The sequence below is a fragment of the Eucyclogobius newberryi genome, unplaced genomic scaffold, assembly GCF_026437365.1.
Source record: "Eucyclogobius newberryi isolate DKJ021-1_F unplaced genomic scaffold, fEucNew1.0.hap1 SCAF_9, whole genome shotgun sequence".
Taxonomy (NCBI): domain Eukaryota; kingdom Metazoa; phylum Chordata; class Actinopteri; order Gobiiformes; family Gobiidae; genus Eucyclogobius; species Eucyclogobius newberryi.
The window spans coordinates 36110650-36135752 of NW_027316532.1; the positions used below are offsets into that span (position 1 = coordinate 36110650).

General features: G+C 42.2%; 2 protein-coding genes across 2 annotated transcripts; both read right to left on the minus strand.

Annotated features, from left to right (window-relative positions):
- Positions 1–6: 6 nt before the first annotated feature.
- On the minus strand, positions 7–7165 carry myoc (myocilin). Its single transcript, XM_072438314.1, has 5 exons — positions 6595–7165; positions 3005–3073; positions 2711–2803; positions 1834–2045; positions 7–983 (listed from the first exon to the last, which is right to left on the minus strand). Exons 1-5 carry the CDS (start codon positions 7076–7078, stop codon positions 402–404), a joined length of 1440 nt encoding a protein of 479 aa, XP_072294415.1. The 5' UTR covers positions 7079–7165; the 3' UTR covers positions 7–401.
- Positions 7166–12882: 5717 nt separating this feature from the next.
- vamp4 (vesicle-associated membrane protein 4) lies at positions 12883–25030 on the minus strand. Its single transcript, XM_072438840.1, has 8 exons — positions 24847–25030; positions 23493–23594; positions 20006–20052; positions 19501–19551; positions 18198–18298; positions 13358–13437; positions 13215–13266; positions 12883–13141 (listed from the first exon to the last, which is right to left on the minus strand). Exons 2-8 carry the CDS (start codon positions 23556–23558, stop codon positions 13116–13118), a joined length of 423 nt encoding a protein of 140 aa, XP_072294941.1. The 5' UTR covers positions 23559–23594; positions 24847–25030; the 3' UTR covers positions 12883–13115.
- Positions 25031–25103: the final 73 nt, after the last annotated feature.

Below are 25103 nucleotides of genomic sequence, written 5' to 3' on the forward strand. Positions count from 1 at the left end.
GAGTTTTGTGGTGTTTATTTTTAAGCTATACAGCAGTGCTACAAGTGAACACTAGGTGGTACAAAACACTCCAAAAAAGACATCATAGCCCCGTCACAAATGCCGCTTTACCATGTTCAGCAAAAGCATACATTGCAGCAGACACTCATCGTATCATAATGGCAAACATTAAATATTTGAGCATGTAGCTTATCAAAGGGACGCAAAACACACACACACACACACAGGCAGTATAAAAATAATTACTCTGCAAATACTTGTGTGGACCTTGCCACAGCAAACTATTGAAAGAAAAGATATGAACCTTTTTGCATTTACGATTTCAACCTGATTTACAGCTTCTGCGCCTACCCACAATCACCCAAGAGTCTCTTTGAAGAGTCAAAACTGCCACTTCTCCATCACTTGGCCGGCGCGCGCCCCAGCCTGAGGTCGTACGACACTAGGTGGAAATTGTCCCACCCCAAAAGTTTCTTCTCCGCCGGATTATAGTCGATCATGCTGTTGTAGCGATACTTATTCTTGAACGGGACGGACACCGCTCGGCCCTGGCTGGTCGCGGTGTCGTACACGTAGTTGACCCTGGTGTCCGGCGACGTGTAGCTGCCCACGGTGTACAGCTTGCCGCAAATCATGAACGCATTGGCCACGGAGTTCTTCCTGATGTTGGTCTCCCAGGTTCTCCTCACCTCCAGACTGTTGGGGTCGAGCTGCGCGATCACGATGGCCCCCTTGACCTTGCTGGTGGAGTAGATGGCCCACAGACCCTGCTCGTCCACGGCCAGGTCGATGTCCGTGTACCCGCCCCAGGAGTACGGGAACTGTCCGTGGAAGCCGGCGTGGGGCAGCTCACGGCGGGCCGCGATGCTCTCCGACGACAGCTCGTAGCGGATCAAGGTCCTGCTCCTGCGCCTCTGGTAATAGAGGGAGCCGCGGTACATGGTGGCCCCGGTCCCCTCCACCGGGTCGGGCAGCAGCAGCACCTGCAGCAGCCACAGAACATGCATTACGTTTATGTTGTAGGCCAATATTGTCAATGTATTGCAGTATATTTTCTTGTTTTTTTTATACGTATTTTGATATGCGTTGCAACAATGACATTTCCCTATGTGTGGACAATAAAAGATTATCTTATCTTATATTATGACTACTTAGCACATTTTTATGCATCGTTCTTTTCAAATCCAAAGGGAATCCCCTGTCTGTCCTCCCTGGTAAGTGTTTGCGTACCTCTGCTTGGGAAACACTTATTTATAGGCAAAGTGGGCGTGGGTGTCTAGACTAAGCATTGCGGGTAATCAGCCTACAATCCCCAATTTTTTTCCTTAAAGAGAATAGTTTAAGCCTTACTTCTGGGGGATTTTAGACAATTAAGGGCTTTGGACGGGGATAGTAAAAGATTAATTCTTGAGACAACAACACCTACGCTAATAAGCATATTGTATCTTTTGGACAGCATAAGGAAGATACAAAAAACTGATCCTCGGTGGAAAACAAACCCATTCATCTCCCTGATTCAGTGACATAGTAAGTAAGTAAGTAAGTAGAGATGTGCACTCTCTAGTTTGTACACTAGTATAATTGTATGTATTTTGGTGAATGTGAGTTGTTTATTGAGTGTCCAATAAAGTTTGAAAAGTGCCATTTTGTCCAACTTCATATCAGAGTGAGGGGCTGTAGAAGCGCAAAAGAGATTTACTGATGTTGTGAAGGAGAACATTACATTAGATGGATGATTTGAGAAAAGATGATGCAGAAGATAGAACAATATGGATGCAAGGCCTTTATAGATTGTTGCAACATGATAATAATAGGTCCAGGTGTGAAACGTACTTTTGAGGGGAACCCTTTAGAGAGCTGCTCCATGTCGTCGTATCCAAAGAGCTGTCTGACCTCTGACCCCACAGTGTCGATCCTCCAGACCATGTTGGGGCCGTAGGGAGACGACGCCTCTGGGTCCTGCATCCACACCCCATATTTCCCTGCGATGTTGTCGGCCTTTCTGTGGGTGACAGGATCCGCCACTGACACGAGGTCACCACAACCTGCAGATGATGGAAGAGATCATTGATTTTGGATGATGATGCCAATTATTAGATGAAACTTTTGATTTGGTTTTGTTAAATAAATACTGAATGAAAGGCCATGAAGGTTATTTAATTTACAAAGTCACTCAGTGTTCACAGACATTTCACTGATTTTACTTCGTTATAACTCTAATAGAGATATTCGTGTCCAGTTGAAGAAGCTGATGACAAGGAGATCACTTTATTCTGCCTGACAACTCTCTTAGCATCAAGTCAATACTGTCAAAACCTCAGCTGTGCCACTGCACTCATCCCAGGCTGTTTTAACAGGATACTTGATAAGACACACTTTATATTTATCACTTCCTAAAATACATCCTCGCTGAACGTTTAGGATGTAGCACTAGATTTAGAACCTCAATAAAAAGAACTGACATATATTGACGTGGCATCATAAATAGCCGTTCATGTTAAATGCAAATGGTTGGTTTTACAGTTTGTAGCTTCAATGTTTCGTTATTAAAAGCAGTATTTGTCTTGAGGTCTAACTTTGCAGATGGACATAACTTGAGCAGAGTTGGCTGTCATTCAGATTTAAAAAAATGTGTGCCGCTCTTTTGAATGGTGTATCTATTGCTTCTAACTACGTGTGTTTACAGGCGGTTGCTATCAATTCTACCGACCAGTGCCGTCCTGGGTGCCACCGGGAACAGGGACCTCGGTCACTATGGCCTGGAGCTCTTGAAAATCGGGGGATCCATATTGCCATGCAGAATCTAGAAGAAAGCAACAAAAAACATTACGTAAATTCAGATTAGAGAACAGTTTTGGGCTTCGTGACTCCAGGTGCATCTGGAGGAGGGTGGAGTTTGGGTGAAGTAACTGTATTTTTCACTCTGCTAATGTACAAATGACATAGATGTTGTTGTATAATAGCTGTTTAATAAAATAGGCCAATTTGTCAGTGGTTTTCTCACCTCTCAAACTGCTGCTGTCTCCCTGTTGTCTGTTGGGCCTCGTCATCAGATGGGACATGGAGCCAAAGCCTATGAAATAATAACACAGTATTAGTATTCATTCGTTTGTGAAATGACACATTGAAATAGTCATGGAGAACAATGTGAATCTATAAATTGTTGAACCGTTAATACTATTAGAAACAATCTCCTGCTACATTTAACTGATAACATCACAAAATTGTATACTTTTAATATTTGTAATAAGAATTTTGTCTGGCACACAGTGGATTTCAGTGAATACGTGTTGACATTGTAAGAGTCCAGGCAGTATTAATGACAGTGGCACTTGACAAAGGGGAATGTGGCTGAAATAAACTTCTCCTTGCTGCCCCAGAGTCCGAGAGGCGCTGCATCGGTCGAAGAGAAGCGCGCACGACTTATTTGACCCCCGTCCCACTCGGTTCTTCACAGGCTCAACCCGGCCCTCACAAACCCCCTGAATCTCACAAGGCACTTTCATAAATCCTTCAGTGCTCCTTCTACTTTGTCACGCAAAGTGCCCACAGTTTCTCATATAGAACATTTAGGGTCAAACACAAGTGATGAAGAGGACATTTCATGACACTTTTGTTCACTTAACATGGACAAAAGTGGTGCTGAGATGACACACTCTAAAACTTTGTTTAAATCTATATTGGAAAGATTAAAGTATTGATCAATAGTATATTACTACAACAACTACTACTAATACTACGGTTGTCTGAAGTATAAACAGTATAAGTAAGTATATCTATAAGACACTAACTAAACTAACTAAAACTAAAACTTGTATTGAAACTAGATTTGAACAAATATCGATAAAAAAAAGACAAAACAAGAACAAATTTGACCTTTGCTGACACAAAGAATGTACAAACAATTTGTTTTTTTTCTTGATATCATAGTATAAATCGGTATCATAGCAACTATCAAGCTTATTCCTTCGAAAACAAGTTGGAAAATGTTAGTATCATACTATTACTACTACTACTTCAAATACTGTTGCTGCTACTTTTGTAGGAAGAATGCAGATTAAACCTTTAATATGTTATAAATGAATTTCCATATATTGCTATTACAAATTTTGCAAGCCTGTAGTTGTTTGATTAACTTTCCAGCGTTACCACTAGCTACATAAACAAGTGTCTCAATACTATACAGTACATGCATTGTGCTTCTTGTTGCCTCACGTGAAGTCTGCACGGGAGCATAATGACTTCTAATGATGGAGAAAACACAAAATGCTTGCAGCTGGAAGTTTGTTGCCAAAGTGGAGAAAGAAAAAGTCGGAAGTGGGTTGCAACAGTAAATAGTTCCTCTATTGTTGCTTGTTACATTGTAAATCACGTCAGTCTTTTCAAAGTGTTTTTACAACCTTTTTAATGCCTTAACCTTAACTCTGTTCGCTCCCGTGGGAAACACCCATTCATCATTATTGCAGGTAAACAACAGGCACATTCTTAAAGTGCATGTGTTCTGGTTTTCTGTCTGGAACACCAACGAGCAGGAGTCGACAAGACAGACCATCATTTCCCCAGACGACAGCAGGCTAATCGTGCAGAGGACGTCTTCTTTAAGCTCAGTTATGTTCCACAGTCTCGGGCCAAACTTGTAGTAGTTTTATAGTCTGGCTCTACATGGCTTTCACTTTGTTTTTATTGCTGGTTCGGTTTTGCAAATTAGAGATCTGGGAAGCATCCGCTAAAATGTTTTTCTAATATAAGAATACCGGCCACATTTTGGAAAGGTGCCTTATGTCTGTTGCTGTTTGTGTGATTTACAACGCAACCGGAAAGTTTCAAGAGCGAACGCAGCGTTATTCTTACATTTAATAATCAGTAGTCTGGTTACTACCATTACAATCAATGTTTTGCTGTTAATTTTACTTTTTACTATAACATTTAGTACTTGTCTCCATGAAGATGTGATTGCTTTGCCTGGAATGTTCCGCAGTATGGCATTAAACGTTTTCATCTTGCATTTTTATTCAATTACATATGTTTTTTTCCTGCTAAAAACATGCATTCTTATTGCGTGTGGGCTCGCCTTTCCAAAGATCTGACCCGTAACTTGTCTCCATGGAAATAGACTGGATTAATGCCATACTGTGGATCATTCAAGCCAAACCGACATGGAGAAGCAGCTGCATAGCATCAATTTAAAAGCTTAAGTCATGCTCTTTTGTGAGGACATTTTCCTCTTTGTCTTTCCTTTGGAGATAATACTTTACAGTACAGAGGAAATGACTGACTTTTGAGAACTGTCACTGTTCAGACATGAATCAAAATAAAATATTCCAAATGAATAAAACATTGCAGGCCAGGAAGCAGATGATTAGCTGACCCCAGACTGGAAAAGGAAAAAAAAGTGCTCAATGATTTACAAGTAATCGAGATGGACGGCTTGTGAGTCGACAGTCTAATTCAGAGGGTGTTTGGCCACTGCAAACAGAATACCAGAGTTCCTCCTAAGGGGCCATAACTCCTCTCACTCTGCCTGGCCTTCTAACCTCTGGAGGGATAGTGTTCTTGGCCGCTCCAGCCCCCGCCCCAAATCCGACCAACGCTGACCCACCCGGGGGTTTCTGTGGCCCGAGCTTGGCGTCATCGAAAGATCCCCTGGTGCACGGAACCTCCACTTCCAGAACGCTCGCATTTCAAACCCTCCTCGGAGTATTCGCGCCCTCCTCGCCATGCAGCAGGGAACCACTGCTCATAATAAAACCAGGGTCCAGCACATAAATACTGTAGCAGGACCTCTCAGGACTAAAAGCAGGCAGGAAGCAAGCTCTGTAACATGAAACGTGTGTCACCGCAGACTTATGGGGCCATCAAAACAGATCCTTAGCCACACACAGATGGGCTTAAGCTCAACACATATACACAGTAATCCCCTTGAAATTGCACCAGGGGAAATACACTGCACGTGGATGCTTTGCGGGCAATTGCACTGCAGAGTAATGTATATGCAGCATGGTGTTTCACATATGGCACGTCTGTTGTGTCATCACTTCTATGCTCCTATTAACCCTTAATCTCTCATTCAGTAAAGGCAACAACAATCTGTCTGCAAGAATCTACAATGACAAACAACGAGCCAAAAAACAAGGAAGGCAGTGCAGTAAAGTACATGGAACTACTCTTTTAAAAACCTTAACAAATACTTCATTTGTAAAGAATAAGCAGTTTAAGAACGATTCTTCTTCTAACGCCTTAATAAAGTACTTATTAAGCCAGAACTATTCTTTGTTCATTATGAATTAAGTCCTTGTTGGTGGTTTATTAAGGTCAATTAATGTATTATAAAGTAGTAACATTTCTTAATATATATTTTTTGTATCTTAATGCCTTAATTATCCATGCAAGTGGGTGCGAGTTGGGTGTGTATTTTCGAGCAGCATTTCCCAAGTCTCAATCTCTTCCACCTTTAAAAAGATATAAACTGTGCCAAGGTCTCATGTGCATCTAAAACAGGCAACATTCTGACAGGCGCCCAAATGTTATTCTCTCTAAATGTCATTGAGATTTGTTGTGTGATAGCTGTCGATGGGTGCGGTAGTGTTACTTCACCTGCGGGTCTCCTCGGGGTGCTGTCCTGCACAGGGGAGCTGGGTGGCACCGCGGGGGTCTGGCCAGGACATGGTTTGTTCCTCAGCCTCTCCGTCTCACGTCTCATCTCCTCCACTCTGCGCTGAAGTCCCTCCAGTTCTCTCTCTAAGCGCTCCTTTTCGGCTCGGAGCAGGTTCCTCTCACCTAGTGCCCTGTTAAGAGAGTCTTGAAGGTCAGTTTGGGCTTTGGATGGAGACACTGGTGGGGTACCTATCTCCCCTCCGCTCAGCCGGGCTACCAGGACTTCCAACAGGCTGAGTCTTGCCTTTAATCCCTCCACCTCTGGACCTCCGTTCTGTGGGCATCCGGTCTCGGATGGGCTCGGGACGTTGAAGGTGTACTGGCATCTTCCATTTTGGTCATTCCCCCTCCACATTGCAGCTCTGTCCTGCGCCTCGCTTTGCATCAAGAGACCACAAACGCACAGCACAACAAGAAGGAACATCTTGCAAAGCCAAAATGAAATCTCTCAAAGTCTGTCTAGCCTTATTTTTTATTGATTATTTTTATTTTAATGTTCTGGGCATCTACTTCTTCAAGTCTGTAACTCTGAGCTCTCCCAACCAGCTCACAGATATTTATACAATCTGGAGGGGGCTGAGGTGAAAAGGAGGGAGGAAGTGGGCGGGGAGGGTCCCACTGTGAAAAAAGTGATGAGACTTGTTGCATGTTAGGACAAAAACATTCAATGTCCCTTTGGGTTTTTCTGCAGAGCTAAAAACCTGCTGCATTTTTCTTTTCATTCTCATGCGGGGTCAAGTCACCCGCTTCCTATAATAAGAAATAACTTGTTTGGCAAAGGTTTACACTGTATTATTGACTTATTAGGCATGTTACAAACAGTGTCCTCAATGTGTCAGCCCAAAGCAGGAGAAGATATACAAGGCTATGTCATAATGGGCTTAAAAAAGATGTCAAAGATAACCTTAGATCATTCATGTCAGCGCTCCTCTCACAGCATTATATCCACCATCTTCCATTCTATTAGCTTCCTTAGTGTTTAAAAAAAAATGTTGTCAATTATTGTATGTTGTACTGTGTCACAGAATTAACAAAATCTTTATGCAAACTACACATTTGAATCAGTAGAGGAAAGATGTACGTACACAATCCTTTCCATCTTGATTGTTAATTTTGATTTAGTATCATTGCTGTCAAAAATGCTCTGGTATTGCGGCCTTTGGTTTAGCTATGCAAGCAGTGACGGGCCAAGCAAGCTCGAGTTGGATATGTTTACATCTTGAGGACCAATATCGACTTTCATATTGGTAGGGGGCCAAAACATGACGCAAGCAGATGATAAAGAGGGTTTTTATGAGGCCGCAAGGTCACGAAAGGCAAAGGGCGTCTCGATACTTGATGCTGACCACAACATAGAAAGTGTCTTTGAACCAGAAAGTGTGAAAATTGTACACATCACTTTAGTATTTGTTCCATTGTAATTGATTGCATACAAGCATACATTTAATTTGACCTACTTATACATTCTTTCAGGGGTAACGATTCAGGATGACAGTTACCCCTGAAAGAGGGCTAATTATCACCCAGAATTTTAAAATAATAATAATGATTTTAAACTAATTAAACTTTGTCTTTATTCCTTTATTGCCACCACGTTTTAAAAACCTATTCATTCTATTTAAAATGATTTGTTTTCAGAATCAGAAAGGGTTTATTGCCATTGTCAATGAACAAAATTCACAAACATAGGAACTTGTCTTGGTGATTCGGTGCAACATAAAACAATGAACAATTTGTAACCATTTTTATTTACTTTATTTATGTTCTAGTTTATTCTACCCCAACGTTTTGATTATTTATCAATATTCTAATTCTTATACATTATCACTGTTGGGATCTTCAGTGTTTCCTCTGAGGAGCCCTCTGTAACAGGAGCGGTGGTCGGGTGTGGCTCATGGGCCCCTGGTGGAGGTTTGGTGTCTCGTCTCTCCTCTGGGCCCCTGGTGGAAGTTTGGTGTCTCATCTCTCCTCTGGGCCCCTGGTGGAGGTTTGGTGTCTCGTCTCTCCTCTGGGCCCCTGGTGGAAGTTTGGTGTCTCATCTCTCCTCTGGGCCCCTGGTGGAGGTTTGGTGTCTCATCTCTCCTCTGGGCCCCTGATGGAAGTTTGCTGTCTCATCTCTCCTCTGGGCCCCTGGTGGAAGTTTGCTGTCTCATCTCTCCTCTGGGCCCCTGGTGGAGGTTTGGTGTCTCATCTCTCCTCTGGGCCCCTGGTGGAGGTTTGGTGTCTCATCTCTCCTCTGGGCCCCTGGTGGAGGTTTGGTGTCTCATCTCTCCTCTGGGCCCCTGGTGGAGGTTTGGTGTCTCATCTCTCCTCTGGGCCCCTGGTGGAGGTTTGGTGTCTCATCTCTCCTTTGGGCCCCTGGTGGAAGTTTGGTGTCTCATCTCTCCTCTGGGCCCCTGGTGGAGGTTTGGTGTCTCATCTCTCCTCTGGGCCCCTGGTGGAGGTTTGGTGTCTCATCTCTCCTCTGGGCCCCTGGTGGAGGTTTGGTGTCTCATCTCTCCTCTGGGCCCCTGGTGGAGGTTTGGTGTCTCATCTCTCCTTTGGGCCCCTGGTGGAAGTTTGGTGTCTCATCTCTCCTCTGGGCCCCTGGTGGAAGTTTGGTGTCTCATCTCTCCTCTGGGCCCCTGGTGGAAGTTTGGTGTCTCATCTCTCCTCTGGGCCCCTGTTGGAAGTTTGGTGTCTCATCTCTCCTCTGGGCCCCTGGTGGAAGTTTGGTGTCTCATCTCTCCTCTGGGCCCCTGAGTGTCCTGGTGCAGACTGCTCCTCTGATGGTGCTTCCTCAAGTGGTTCATCTGTACTCATGTGGGTGCATGTGCATGTGACTGTGTCTGTGGGTGGGTTGTTTGGTTGTGTGAGTCGGTGGCTGTAAAACTGTGAAACCCTTTGTTTCTTCTCCTGGAATGTTACAGTGTGGAAAAACCCACCGAGTGGAGTCGCCTTTCTGCAGATAAGACTTGTAACTTGCTCTGTTGTTCCCTCCAAAGAGAAAGACATGTTTTCATCCCATGCAGCAGGTTGCCAGGCAAAGCAGTAACATATTTATGGAGACAAGCAAATTGGATTATTTCAATATTATGATTGTAATAATAATCTGATTTAAAAACTATTTCTACCTGATAAAATAAAATAAATAAAATGTAATTCCTCAATGATAACCTATTACAGTCTGCTGCTTGTCCTGCCTTGTTTTGTCTTACACAAGTGAAATTGGATATCTTATTTTAAGACATGGTCAAATGTCAAAAGTACACAGAGGAGAGTTGTGCCTTCCAAACTAAACATTCTTCAGTTTTTCTTGTATTCTGTGTTTGTTGTTGGGCTCCTCTCTCTTAGGTCAGCCTCCTCTCACCCCTAAAACACCATCTGACCCATGATCATTACCCCAGGAAGAGCCAAGGGCAGAGGGGCTGTGCTGACAGCTCCTATGGGGATCAACAAGTGTAGCCTAAAAAATCCTTAAAACATGACACTTACGGGAAACAAGGCTCTCAGCCTGATGAATTGCCCAATATGTGTTTGATTTGCCATATTTGTAGTTTGGGCATATCCTTTGAGCTGAAATATCTTACAGATGAGAGGAGGATGAGCAGAGGGCTGCAAAACACATGAAATAAATAAAGCTTGTGAGGCAGAAACAGGTTTAAATCATACAAAACTGGGAGGGAAAGGAAAGACTAAGCTCCTGGGAAAGTTACAGGAGGTAAACAAAATGATGAAAGCCATTATTTTCTGGAAACCTACTCTCGATGTCCCATAGTTACATCAACCAAACAGGTCATTGGTCAGTGTGGCGCTTGTGTGTGTGTGTGAGACAGGGAGACGGACTTTTGCTGGCCGCCACCTTGTCCACTCCTTTTATTTCAGCTTGAATTCACTTTTATGTGACTCTTATAACAGCTGCTATGCCCGGAATCTGAAATCATGCAGCATGGGTCTGTGGAGGACCAAAACATACTCTGCTGCCAGAAAGGAAAGGATCTAAGTGGAGAAATATGTAATAAGCCAACCTGGGCAATGGTTTTAAATAGGTGTGAAAGTATGCTGTTAACCTGAGGAACATTCTTTATGTTTTATCAGGAACATTTCAGGAATTGTAAGTAATTGATCCAAATAATACTATTTTCTGTGGTTTAAGATAGAAATCCTGAAGCATTTGTACTAGATATGAACTCCCCTCATGAGAAAAAAATGATTAATATTCTTTAATCGTGTACTAGAAATACAATTTTAAAATGTATATCTGAGTTTTAGAGCTTTGTGTCTCAGCAAAAGTTTATAGTTTGAACGCTGGCATTTCTGGAAAGTCAGTCAATCGCACTAGGCCTGTAGATCGAAATATGACTTTACAATAACACTAAAGCATTAGAATCCCAGTAAACCGTTTTCTAAATGCACAATTTACTTGAAAAACATGACCTTCAACAAATCTAAAGCTGAATAAAACACTTTTGTCATTATCATGTCATGTCATCTTCTTGTACAACATAGAAGTGCAAAAATGTACACATGATGAATATTGAACCCCACAAATATTGATCCAGCAGCTTCATTTATTGAAAGTCGATAAAGTGATTATTGTGAAGGGTTAATTCCCCTTAATACCTTTCGTAGACAGACTTCCTGGACCCAGGCATGTCGTCTGTCAAGCTCTTGATAGATTTGTGACTTTTTACAACCACTAATTTAAGACTTTCCTACTTTTATTCACTCCAAGAATTTCAGTCGTCCCCAAAGCATTTCTGGCTTTTACAATCGTTATCAGCATTTTCATCAAAAGTGATAAGACAGATGCTTCACCTGACCACACTGTCCTCCATCACTTTATCATCAAAGCCGTTTGTGCCAGTATCTGCAGAAGATCAGAGGATTTATAACTCCGCGTCTGGAACAATTTACTGGAGGCTACAGGCAAAACGCGGCGAGGTTGTCAAAGTGAGTTCAAATCTAGTGAAGACAAAAGGAGTGGCCTGTCCAAACTGTAAGACTTCATACACTCCAGTCCCTTCAAGTTTAGTGGCAACTTGGGACTCCACCTGTGCCAATAAAAGGCTATTAAAACACTCTGGTAAGCTGAGATAAAAGGATTTAGCCCGGGTGGCATGGTAACTATTATTATTTTCCATATGTGACTTTCCTTCCTTTCCCCTTCTTGCCTGTCGGTTGTGTCTATTCTTTCCCTCAAGTCAGAAGCCAGTGGAAACAGATCACAGCAAAGCCCTTTAAAACCACTTTAATTCAGATGCAATGCCAGAGTATAATACAGAATCAATATTTACAGCTGAAATAAATTAAAAGAATAAAGAAGAGAGGATGTTTCATGTATCATACAACTTAATACAGACAACGGACAGTTCACCCTTTTCTACGGTGACGCGCTTGGGCGCTACGACCGGACGAAGCGTGGAAGCAAACTAAACGGGAAAATAAAGGCTTCTGGAAGGCCCGAACAGAACACCGTATGCAGCACGAAGACAGTGTAATGCGACTTGGTGGAGACTCCATGGAGGTACGAGAGCCGTGACCAAACCGGGCCAAAGGACAGGAGGAAGGTGAGAAGTGCAACTAGTAAAAACCAGCAAAGACATTCAAAGCCTACGAATCGTGTATTACAGTTCATTTTGAAGCTCATAATAAGTTACCTAAATCTATACAACTCATTTGGTGTAGCCTTGCCTCGGTATATAAATTAACTTTACAAAAAAAAACACAGATGTTTGTAGGAAAATGTCCATTTCTTGACAAAATTCCCTTTCACAGTATGGAGAGGCTGCAGAGGATGTAAAGACAATGAGAATAGTGTTTTAACTGTTGGCTGGAGTTGGAGAACTTTGTAAAATGTGAAGAAGAACTGAATATAATGATTTCTAAACCTCCTAACATAGTTTCCATTATAATACGCGTCTTAAATTCCTTCTAAAATGCTACTTGTATACCTGGGTATGTTATTGGCTCATTGTTCAGTTAAAAAAGTGTAGTTGTTTACTTGGTATAGTTCAGTTTAGATTGTCAGCTTTTTCTTTCATCTGTTTAAACCCTTTGGAGCGTGTTGCTGCTACTTCTGCAATCAATCTACGGACAATTGGTTGTAATGAAGTGTGACAGAAATCTGCGCACATATTTACACACTATTTCAGAGCTTGCAAAGTGGTTTACGGGTTTAATGTAGGAATTAAGATACCATTTTAGTTTTATCAAAGCATTCAGGTCCCTACACGCGATCTGTGTCACGGAATGAAATCCTCCTTCATTTTGACTTAGAGGTGTGTTCAATCTCCACAATCTCCCTTTTGTCCCCGGCTGCAGCTCAATATTAAACCAAACAAAACCTTAGTGCGGATCCCACAGAGCATTCCTCCCAAAAATGTCAAAAGTAAGATCTGAATGAAGAAAAGGTTCAGGTAATCCCCGTTCAGGACACACAGGCAGGGGACTGGCTCGCTGGCGCCCTCTAGCACAAGACACTAGCGATATCGCAGGATCACTGGAACTGAGAGACACACGGTGAACGTCACAAGTCACAATCTTGGCAGAACGTGGTGATTTTGATTCCTGATACTCACCTATGATGATTAACAGCAGACCGATCACTACCAAAGCAATAATAAGTTTCATCTGTGGACACAAAAGGACATCGGATTGGTCTTTTGTTTCGTGCTGGATGAATGGTTTAGGCATTAGACCCCTGAACAGACACGCAGCCTACCTTTGTGTCTCTCCACCACATCCTCCGGTGCAGGTGTTTGGCTCGGCTACTGAAAGCGGATGCGTTGTCTGAAAGGCTCTCTGGATCGTCATCAGGTCACGGAGCGGGGAGAAAAACAAGGAGATGAAATTACCGGCATCGTCTAATTTCAACTCAAAAGTTACGGGTTAATATAATGTCAAACAGCAAAATATGCACAATAAATGATCAACAAAACCTGCTAAGGCTGTATTTTATACCTCTGCACGAATGTTCTGAGACGCATGTGATTCTTGTATTAGTTTAGCAGGTGTGTTTAAAATATGAACTGAAATATGAATGAGACTGTATTTTTACATTTTGATCATTGTAAACAGCAAAATGGATCTAAACAGCTTAATATAAGAAAAGGGCTCATTGTTCAAAACTGCAGAACTGAAACACTGCAGAATTACACCATCTTAAAACTAGAAAAATAGACTTGTTTTAGGCCAAAATGTCCTTGCAATAAGTGAAATCATCTGCCAGTGCATTGAGTGAATTTTACTCACGAATTCTTGAAATAAGCTTAATAATTAGGCCCGAGCGCCACAAGCTGGCGAGAGGCCTATTAATCTCGTAAGGCCGTGCGAAGCACGGCTGCGAAAGTGCGCACGTAGTGCGCACGAAATCGAGCGCGAAGCGCTCGCCCACTTCCAAACACTCACTAACGCACTCCTCCACTCATGCACGCCCCGTGCATACTAATTAGTTGTAGGAAAATGGAACATTACCGTTGTAAACGGGCGAAGCCCGTGCAAAAGTTCGCACTAAACGAGCACTTTACATTGGGATGACGACCGCGAAGCGGTCGTCATCCCCATATAAAGCACTCATTTGCGCTAAGTAGCTCACGAATACGTTCCCCATCTCTTGCATGTTCCGTGCATATAAGCATGTAATGCAAAAATTGAACATTATTACTGTATAGAGGGCCAAAAACACAAAGTGGGCGGAGCCCACTCAAAATTATCGAAAGTACCCGTCAGTGACCAGGGACCCACACCATGAGGTAGGAAAGCGCGAGCGCTTTCCGAAAATGTATAGTTTATGATATTTGAAAAATGGGAAACATTGTTTTCGCATCGGAATATTATTCTTTCTTTCTTTCTTTCTTCTTCTTCTCGGGACCAACCCCCCTATTTTTCACCCAGTGAACATTGACGAAAAGTCACAAAAATTTGCACGCCTCTAAAAATCGTGCCTCTCTACATTCTGGCTATTTCCCTTTTCTAAAATAAAAAAAATTGGCGCGTCAGCGCCACCAAATGTACCAAAAATGCATTGAGAGATGGGAAATGACCCAAAAAAAATATGATCGTAGAATCATGAAATTTGGCGCAGAGGTAGATGGTGACAAGAGAAGTAAAAAATATTATTACGGCAACGCCGTTAGCCCAACCAAATGTCGGCCATATTGCTTCAAAAATGGCTAAACATGACTTCGGAGTTTTTCCAAACGTCGTACTTTTACGAACTCCTCCAAGGGCGTTGGCCCTAAAAAGCTGAAATTTGGTGAAAATGCTACTGAGGAGTGGGACATGAAAAGTTATCCAAATTACATTGATACCTCTCACGGTCTCTGAGCGGCGAAGCCGCAAACTGTAGCTAGAATTTCAGAAATCTCCCATATTTAAAATTTCTGCCGTTTGCGCAGATAAAGTCCGAATTGCGTCAAATTAGAATCAGTTGTTAAACTCTTTGCCCTAAACCTACTTGAAGTGAAATAAATTCATTTGGCGCCACAGCGCCCCCTACAGATTTTATATGGAGGTTAAATGTTTAGTTATGTTTAGCGTAATAAAAGGACAATTGGGGCGCGTTAGCGCCCCCTCCTCTTGCGGCGTGGCGGCGGTGTGGCGGCGGCGTGGCGAGGGCCGATCATTGCCGCTTGCGGCTATATTTGTACTTATTTCTGAGCACTCGATCCTCAGTTGCAGGAAATTACTCAAACATGCACGATTCAATCAAAATAAACTAATGATGAGGAAACACAGTTGAAACAAGTTTAAAAGCGTGTTAAGATTGAGTTTGCATAATGTATATCACCTTAGAAATATAAAATGCAATTGTAATTCTTCAAGAAACTCACAAGAGCATTTTCCAAAAACCATTCAGTCCCAGTCGGTCAGTGGAAGGTAGAGACACCTCTGTTAATGAGTGTCCATAACGTTTCATGACAGGGTCTAGGAATAGCCTGATGATTGGCTTTAGTCTGGTGTTTTTACTGGTTCTCGCTGCTGCTCATGTGCTGTTGTTATTATTATGTGTGGAGTTATGTAAGGCCTGAGCGGTCTGCGGGTGAGATCACTCTTCCTGGCGGAGAATGACCAGACGGCGCGCGTTGCCAAAAAGAGGGAATAAAGAATAAAGGGCATTTTTTTTAAAACAGAAAAAAACTTTCACCGTCTCCATTTCCAAACAGCTCGCCCACGGGCCCAACTGTTTCTTTCTGGTGTTGCTTGGGAACTGTTGTCGAGGCTCTGTTTACATGGATGGCACTAAGACCGCACATGGGTTTTGTGAAAACGCATGATCAGAGAGGAAAGATCAGAAAAGCTGACCTGGTGATTCCCCACAGAGTGCATTATTTGAATATGTGGCCGATGTGTGCAATAATAGTGTGTGCAATAATAGTGTGTGCAATAATGTGGACTGTCCAATTACGGGGATTGGGAAATGTGAGGATTGTACAATGAATGGTTTGAGCAATAATGTGTCTGATGCACTGATGTAGACTGTGTAATGTATTTTTGGGATATAAGAAAAGTATTTGTTTTGTTGTTGGCCCCCTTGTGCATGGATGGAAATGAGCCTTCAGCGACAGTCTGCTGTGTTTACATTCATGTTGTGTCATGTCTGGCCATTAAAATGCACTGTTTCTATCAAATAAATAAATACAATTGTCCATATCTCAAGTCTTCAGTCTGACTTTGGGTTGATTTTACTTTGGGTGTGGTTTTAATCACGACCCTCTCAATCAAGTTAAGCGAATTAAAGAAAGGTAAATCTGGATTAGTGTCACGATACTAAGATTTCAAACTCAATTTCGATCCTAAGAATATCCTCGATACAAGATAAGATAAGATATTCCTTTATTGTCCCACATGGGGAAATTTCATTGGTGCAACGCAGGTAGATACAGAGGTAGATACAGAAGAACAGATCACTTATAGGAAGTCTGAAAAACACTTTCAGTAGAAGATCTCCTATAAATAAATAAAAACTACAGACAATAACAGTAATATTTGTATGTGTTCTTAAAATGCTTTTTTGTTGTTGTTGTTGTTAGTATCGATACTTGTTCAAATTAGTATCTAGTTTTGATACTAGTTTTAGTATTGATTAGTATCTGATTTTCAAAACTTTCAAAACCAATAATGACGTTTTTTCCCCCTGATGGTGAAACAATAATATATTCTTTAAATACAAGTTGCTAAGTCTAAATTACACAAAAGAATGTGTGAAAATCAACATATTTTCCTCATAGTTTTAGGCCTGTACAATGCTACTACTGTATCTCCTCCTCTAATCGCCTGACTTTCTGTGGCTATTCTCATGCCCGTGTGCCCAGTTAACAACCTAAAGCTACTACTACACAGAGAGGGGCTCGCGGGCTGATGAAAAAATGCTTGTTAAGCGTGAGGACTTTAACAGCTCGGCGCTCCACTGCTCGCGTCAATCACAGCTTTATACGGCCACACACATGAAAGAGAAAGTTTGAAATCCTACGGACCTGTATTGGATTTAAACATACACCGACATGCACATTGATGCATTCAAGATGTCCAATATTAGCTTTGGTTGGACTGGACATAAGGAGGAGAGTTATGTAACAGTCAAGAGGCAGGACTGGCGCTTATGGCTTCTAAAAGACAAATGCTTAAGGTGCTTATATGTGCTTAAGGTTTGTGTGAAGTTTAAGTAGAACATGTTCTAAGCACCTGTCCGGTATAAAAAGTCTGAGCGCTGTCAAAGGTTTGAGACAGGCACCTGGTGAAGCACTAAACCTGGACTTGACATTTACACCTTTAAAGGACACAGGAGTATTGACATGAGCGGCCCTTCACTGGTGGGCACCTCTGTTTAAATGCTTGGTCGTCCCGTGAGAAACATTTGCACTTGCTACGCACAGAAAACATAAACATAAGATTGTCGTGAGAAAGCTAAACGTTACAGCTTCCAAAATATGCCACACAATATAATTTAACTGTCAAATTTGTAAATGTAAAACTGTAAGTAAATAAATAAATAAATGCTAATTCACAATTTTAAAAACAATTACAAATACAGCATTACCGGTAATTCATCTTAACTAGGGAAATTCTGTTCATTTTCTTCAATCAATTAATTTATTGCGCTGTCAAATGACCGGCTTGTACATTAGATTTGATACAAAGAAGAATCATAAATCATAATCGGAAAAGTGAGAACATTAACAGAAATAGAAAAGACTAAAAAGAAAAAAAAGACTTATATAATCAAAATCATCACAGAACAGGTTTTTATTCCTGTTTTAATTGAACGTAAAAAAAATATACAGGGAACTCTTCTAGTAATTCATATGTCCTTGTTTGAGTCCAATGTTTTGTACCATTTTTACACAATGGAAAATCAATCAAGATGACCGACCAGATTCTTGGAACTTGGAACCACCGTGGGCATCAACATTTTTCCCAGACCCCAAATGTAAACCCGCCCATGTGTGTGTGTGACAAACGCAGGTGATGGATGGCGCTCGTGGCGTGGCCTGCTGTGTATTTGATTGTGATGCACAGAGACGGACACGTGTCGGGCACATGTGAAGACCGCTGTGGCCCACCTGATTTGTCCTGCAGGTCGTCCAGCCGCTCGCCCCGCTCGATCACCTTGGAGATGTTCTCTTGCATCACATCGATGACCTCATCCACTTGAGACTGCACCCTGAGGACACCAGATCAACAGTCATGATCATAAATCCCAGACTGCCCCCTCCCCGGGTCTGTCCGACAAAACTCACATCAGATAAAATTACGATACGGTATTTTTTGCCAAAGTACGGCTCAGACGACAGGAAAGGGAATGTTTCTGTCAGATTTTCCAGCAACACGATATTGATTGTTTCACATGGCTGAATAATGGGAGGAATTAGGTCTTGAAATGTAATACTATTGTTTTGAGAGGCGAGTTTCTTTGTAGAACACAATTCATACACAAAGTAATTCAAAGTGCTATACATGACGAGAACAAAATGCGTTAAAATGACAATAAAGACGGACAAAAACATAAATAATCATTATAACATTTAGTTCAGATCAAATTGATTAAATAAATCTGTCCAATACAGCGGGATGGAAGAGGGCTACCACAAACTGACACTTTAAATAAATGTAATCAGAAAGGCTGAGTTAAACTGACTTATGTCTTCTATTTTTTTAATATTTAATTTATTCTCTCTTGTCTTGTTCTGTTTCTTGTTTTTGTTGTTTAATGTTTTGTATTTTGAAAAACAAAACATAATGTTCATATTAGTTCAAGCTCCAAATTAATAATCCTCTTTCTAATAAGACTTAGTTGAACATTAGTTATACATTACTTACAGAGCATTACTTACAATAATTGACACCAATCATAAAGTTTCATAAATGTTTAGTTTTTATGTTTTGTTTGAAGTTGCTTTGCTGGTCATGTAAATACAGCTCTACATATAGCACTGTCAGCAATATTATAGTAGTATTTTTTTCATTCATGACCAATTCCTTTTTGCATACCTATAATGTTTTATGACTGGAGGTTAAGTGTTACCCAGACTGGATTAATACTTTACCTCTGAACCTTCTGTTCCTGGCTTCAAAAGTCACATGTGCTCACAAAAACAATAATAAAATCAACACTGTTTGTGGAAAGGGCCAGAGCTGCCAGACTTCCTTCAACAACAGCCCTCTCTGTTCCCTGACCGGTTCAGACTTTAGGTTAATTTGGAAAAAACATGCAGACGCTTTTGGGATTTCCTGAGAAAGTTTCAAAAATGACTCGCTTTTGGTAAACACGACACGGCACAATTGCATAACAACACCACCAAAACACAGCCTCTCGGCTCACACCGCCCACTTTGAGCTTTCTGAGGAATGTGTGTGTGAACTCACTGTTTAAACTTGTCCGTTTGAGCCCCGAATCTGGGAGCGCTCGGCCCTCTCCTGGAAAAAAGATCTCACTGGAGTCAACAAACCACTCCGGTTTACGTCTGACACCACAGATATGCAGTATTTGTTCTTATATATGAATTAGGAGTAACATTGTGACCATTGACGGGAGAAGGAATGACGGATTTGTCTTCGTCGTGGCATTTGTTCAAGTGGTTCAAGCAGGAAAAATAATAAGGGTCAAATAATTATGATTTTGTGGGTTATGAAAAGTATATATCAAAATAGTCATGGGAAAACAGAACAATTTAGAGTTTGACTGATACAAGTTATGAGTTTTATACTGATTGCAAGGTCATTCCCACAAATAAAATTAAGTGTAAATGGTGTAAATAGGGGTTTCCAGCAAGGCAGAAAATCATAAGCACAATATGTCTAGGTCACGGTTTGTTATATTGCCCAGCCTTAGTGTACGTTTTTTATGTATACATTACAAAAAAAAACTCACAAAAAGAAATCTTCCTCCTCATCCGAGTCCTCCTCAAGCAGGTTCCTCTGTAAAAGATCGAAGAGTAGGTTGAGTTGTAAAAACAAGGCCAAGTTTCCATCACGACAAACTGACATTAGTGACAGTTCATCAGAAAACTGTCAGAGCAGCCACTGGACTGGGCTCATGGGGCTGTAACACGGGACACTGAACAACACATACGCAGAGAGGACAACGCACTGACATATTTGCAGTAAACACAAATAACTCCACAGTTTAACACATTTATGAGTCCAATAAATGCTTTAAAAGCCATAAAACCACTTGTGTGACTTTTCAGTTAAGACTGGACTCGTTTATGCTGGTTTTGGTCACAGACTGGTTTAACCATAAAAGGTTTAACAGAAATCACAGAGGAAGTTTAGTCCTTGGAGTGTTGTGCTTTGGTTAACAAACAACAGGTTTCTAAGCCAATATTTTGCAGTTTAAACTATTTTCCTGTTCCTATACTATTAAACAAGACCTCCAAGAGACCAGAGAGATGATGGATAAGACACACATGCTAAAAGATGATTCCAGTGTTTGAGAAATGATTCCAATTAATCCAGTAGTTTGTGTTAATTTTTGTAATATGAATATGATATTACCATTCTTTTCCTCTAAATAACAGGAATGTAAAATCCCAAAGTAATGTATCATTCTCCCATTTAAAAACACTTATTAATGAACATTTAACACCACAAGATCACACAAAAATATGTTGTATATTGTGTATGTTTATATATGCATTTGAACTGGCAGGTATAAGGTTAGCACTCTACTCAGTAAATGTCATGTTCAGAGATACAGAGTGAATGGTCTCCATATGATGATAAAGGCCTCATATAGTGTGGTTTACCGGCCCTCTCTTTTTAACAATAACAGGGGAAAAGCTGTTAGCTATTACGAGAGGACAAGCTGAAGGCATAGAATGTGCAGGTTGTTAAGAACGTTCCCCGTGAGCTACACTTTGATCCCAATTCAACAAACAGCAATCAGAAGCCCACGATGGAAACACATGGTTAGATGTAGGATACGGCTCAGGAGGATGTATACGGCTCAGGAGGATGTATACGGCTCAGGAGGATGTATACGGCTCAGGAGGATGTATACGGATACGGCTCAGGAGGATGGAAACGGCTCAGGAGGATGGATACGGCTCAGGAGGATGGATACGGCTCAGGAGGATGGATACGGCTCCGGAGGATGGATACGGCTCCGGAGGATGGATACGGCTCCGGAGGATGGATTCGGATACGGCTCAGGAGGATGGATACGGATACGGCTCAGGAGGATGGATACGGATACGGCTCCGGAGGATGGATACGGCTCAGGAGGATGGATACGGCTCACTCAGGAGGATGGATACGGATGGATACGGCTCAGGAGGATGGATACGGCTCAGGAGGATGGATACGGCTCAGGAGGATGGATACGGCTCAGGTGGATGGATACGGCTCAGGTGGATGGATACGGCTCAGGTAGATGGATACGGCTCCGGAGGATGATACGGCTCAGGAGGATGGATACGGCTCAGGAGGATGGATACGGCTCAGGAGGATGGATATGGCTCGCTCAGGAGGATGGATACGGCTCGCTCAGGAGGATGGATACGACTCAGGAGGATGGATACGGCTCAGGAGGATGGATACGGCTCAGGGGGATGGATACGGCTCCGGGGGATGGATACAGCTCAGGAGGATGGATACGGCTCACTCAGGAGGATGGATACGGCTCAGGAGGATGGATACGGCTCCGGAGGATGGATACGGCTCCGGAGGATGGATACGGCTCAGGAGGATGGATACGGATACGGCTCCGGAGGATGGATACGGCTCAGGAGGATGGATACGGCTCAGGAGGATGGATACGGCTCAGGAGGATGGATACGGATGGATACGGCTCAGGAGGATGGATACGGCTCAGGAGGATGGATACGGCTCAAGGGGGATGGATACGGCTCAGGTGGATGGATACGGCTCAGGAGGATGGATACGGCTCAGGAGGATGGATACGGCTCAGGTAGATGGATACGGCTCAGGTGGATGGATACGGCTCAGGAGGATGGATACGGCTCAGGAGGATGGATACGGCTCGCTCAGGAGGATGGATACGGCTCGCTCAGGAGGATGGATATGGCTCGCTCAGGAGGATGGATACGGCTCAGGTGGATGGATACGGCTCAGGAGGATGGATACGGCTCAGGAGGATGGATACGGCACAGGAGGATGGATACGGCTCAGGAGGATGGATACGGCTCAGGAGGATGGATACGGCTCAGGAGGATGGATACGGATGGATACGGCTCAGGAGGATGGATACGGCTCAGGAGGATGGATACGGCTCAGGAGGATGGATACGGCTCAGGTGGATGGATACGGCTCAGGTGGATGGATACGGCTCAGGTAGATGGATACAGCTCCGGAGGATGATACGGCTCAGGAGGATGGATACGGCTCAGGAGGATGGATACGGCTCGCTCAGGAGGATGGATACGGCTCGCTCAGGAGGATGGATACGGCTCGCTCAGGAGGATGATACGGCTGCGGAGGACGGATACGGCTGCGGAGGATGGATACGACTGCGGAGGATGGATACGGCTCCGGGGGATGGATACGGCTCCGGGGGATGGATACGGCTCCGGAGGATGGATACGGCTCAGGTGGATGGATACGGCTCAGGTGGATGGATACGGCTCAGGAGGATGGATACGGCTCAGGTGGATGTATACGGCTCAGGAGGATGGATACGGCTCCGGAGGATGGATACGGCTCAGGTGGATGGATACGGCTCAGGTGGATGGATACGGCTCAGGTGGATGGATACGGCTCAGGTGGATGGATACGGCTCAGGTGGATGGATACAGCTCAGGAGGATGGATACAAATACCAGCACATAATAAAGATCCTGGATTCAATTCCCAAATGGGATAGGGATTCTCTAGTTTGCATGTTCTCCCTGTGTCTGAGTGGGGTACCTCTTGGGCCAGGACTGAAAATGAGTTTCCAAATGTCAGTGGGACTTTTTTGGTTAAATAAATGATAATAAATATTTAATGTCTTTAAATTACCTTCTGCTGAAGCAACTGCGAGTCATTAAAGTCCACTTCCTAGTGTGCAGTAATCGCACATTGATTTAGCACATCATCCCTTTAGAAGCAATCCTGACGGGCCTCGTCTTGTGAATCGCAGAGGCTAATATTATACAACAGAAAACATTGCTTTCCAGTAGAGGTGGGAGATAAATTAAAACGTATAATTATTGACTTTATCCTCAATAGTGGCTAAAAAATAAAAGTTTGCGTAATCTCCCAAATAAAGCGATATTTCTGCCAAGACATTTACAGACACATTTTAGCACATTCACAATATATTGTGAAAATATAAAATGTAAAAATATTCTAGATAATCATTTGGGTCAATCACTTCTCTTTAGGCAAACATTGAACTTGCAGTGGATTCAGTCTTACCCTTTCACTACGAATCGATCCTGTGACTTCATCATCATTCAGATGTCGTTTAAATTTAGGGGGCATGTTTTCGTTGAGCTGTTCCTCCCGGTCTGGCTCCCTCTGTAGATAAAAAACAAACAAAACAGAGTTAAAATTGAAGCCAGGTAGGAATAATGGAACAATTGAGAGTAAACATTGCACGAGTGGGTAGTTTTTAGCTTGACATTTCTAAAATTGGAGAAGCTGGAAGTGGATAATTAGGATTTAAGCAGAACCAGGCCAGGAACGCGAAAACAATGAGATTTCCACAACAGTCATTCTGTTTACAATTAACACCCATGTGTAATATAGTCTGTGTGGCCAAATTACATTAAAAAAGAGAAAGAAACCATTACATTACAACATGCCCATTATGTAAAATATGTTACTGTTTATGCATAAGGAGTCATTTAGTTTAGTCCAGCTCAAAGGAAATAATTAATACCATTGAGTCCAGTTCAGGTCTGAGCCAGGCACTAGTTGAGCGTCCTGTAATGGCACTGCTTCTGAAAAGGCCTTTGAGGGGCCAGCGGATGTCAGGAAGCTTCCAGAAAACAAGGGGAACAAGCAAGAAACTGGGGGCTTCGTTAACTGCAGGGACAAAAAGGTTGAAATAGAAAGAAAGAAAGAAACTGATACATTTGAAAAAAAAAATGATAGTAATAATGTATTCAAAGTGTCATGCAAAAGAACAAAAGAAAGGTTTAGGATTTAGCTAAAAGATTTGGATGAATGAAATAACAACAAGAAAAAATATAGTGACTTAGCATTTCAAAAACTATATTCTTCTTTAAATGTTTGTTTTATTTATGTAGTCAATATATAATCTATCTATGTGTTTCAGAGTGATGAAAATCTAGCAACGTTACCATAGCAATAAACGAATACAAAATATGATATATTTTGAAAGGGCAAAGGTTCTCTAATATCAGCTCAATCGGGAATCGGAAACCCATAGATAGAATATATATTATTAATAGACATAGGCCATTATTCTACAAACTAACGATTTTTTTTTTTTTATTCTTCTGTTTCAACGTCGACCAACCCTTAATAATAAAAGTACATTCTAGTGAATTTTGTTTAATTTGATCAGTCTATTGAAGAATGCTTTGATATTATTGTAGGTGCTATTACCACATTGTGTACTGCATATGAGTGCATTTGTCACAACAAAAGAAAGACAAATTGAGACTTAAAATGACAAGATCAAGACAAAGCTGGTTAAATTAGGCCGCTTGGTTTAAATCTGGCCAAGACTGAGAAGCTAACATTGAGGTTTCGCATTGGCTAAATCCATTGCCAATTAGCATAGATGCTAACATGGTTCTACCTCTTGTTTCTCGATGCTCCGATTACAGTAGTTCTCCACAAAGACGGATCTGAATCCGATTTTCTTCGTGTTTTAGTTGGTGAATGGTGAAAAAGACATGTTTAATGTCTGTGTGGCTCTTGAGAAGCGATGGACATCCTGATGTAGTTGCGCTCTTTCCTCCGTGGATCAGCTGAGCAGGAAATGAACACAACAGCAGCTGGAGGAGGAGAGGCGCAGCTACTAAGAAGAAACAGGACAAGGATGTATACAAGGCA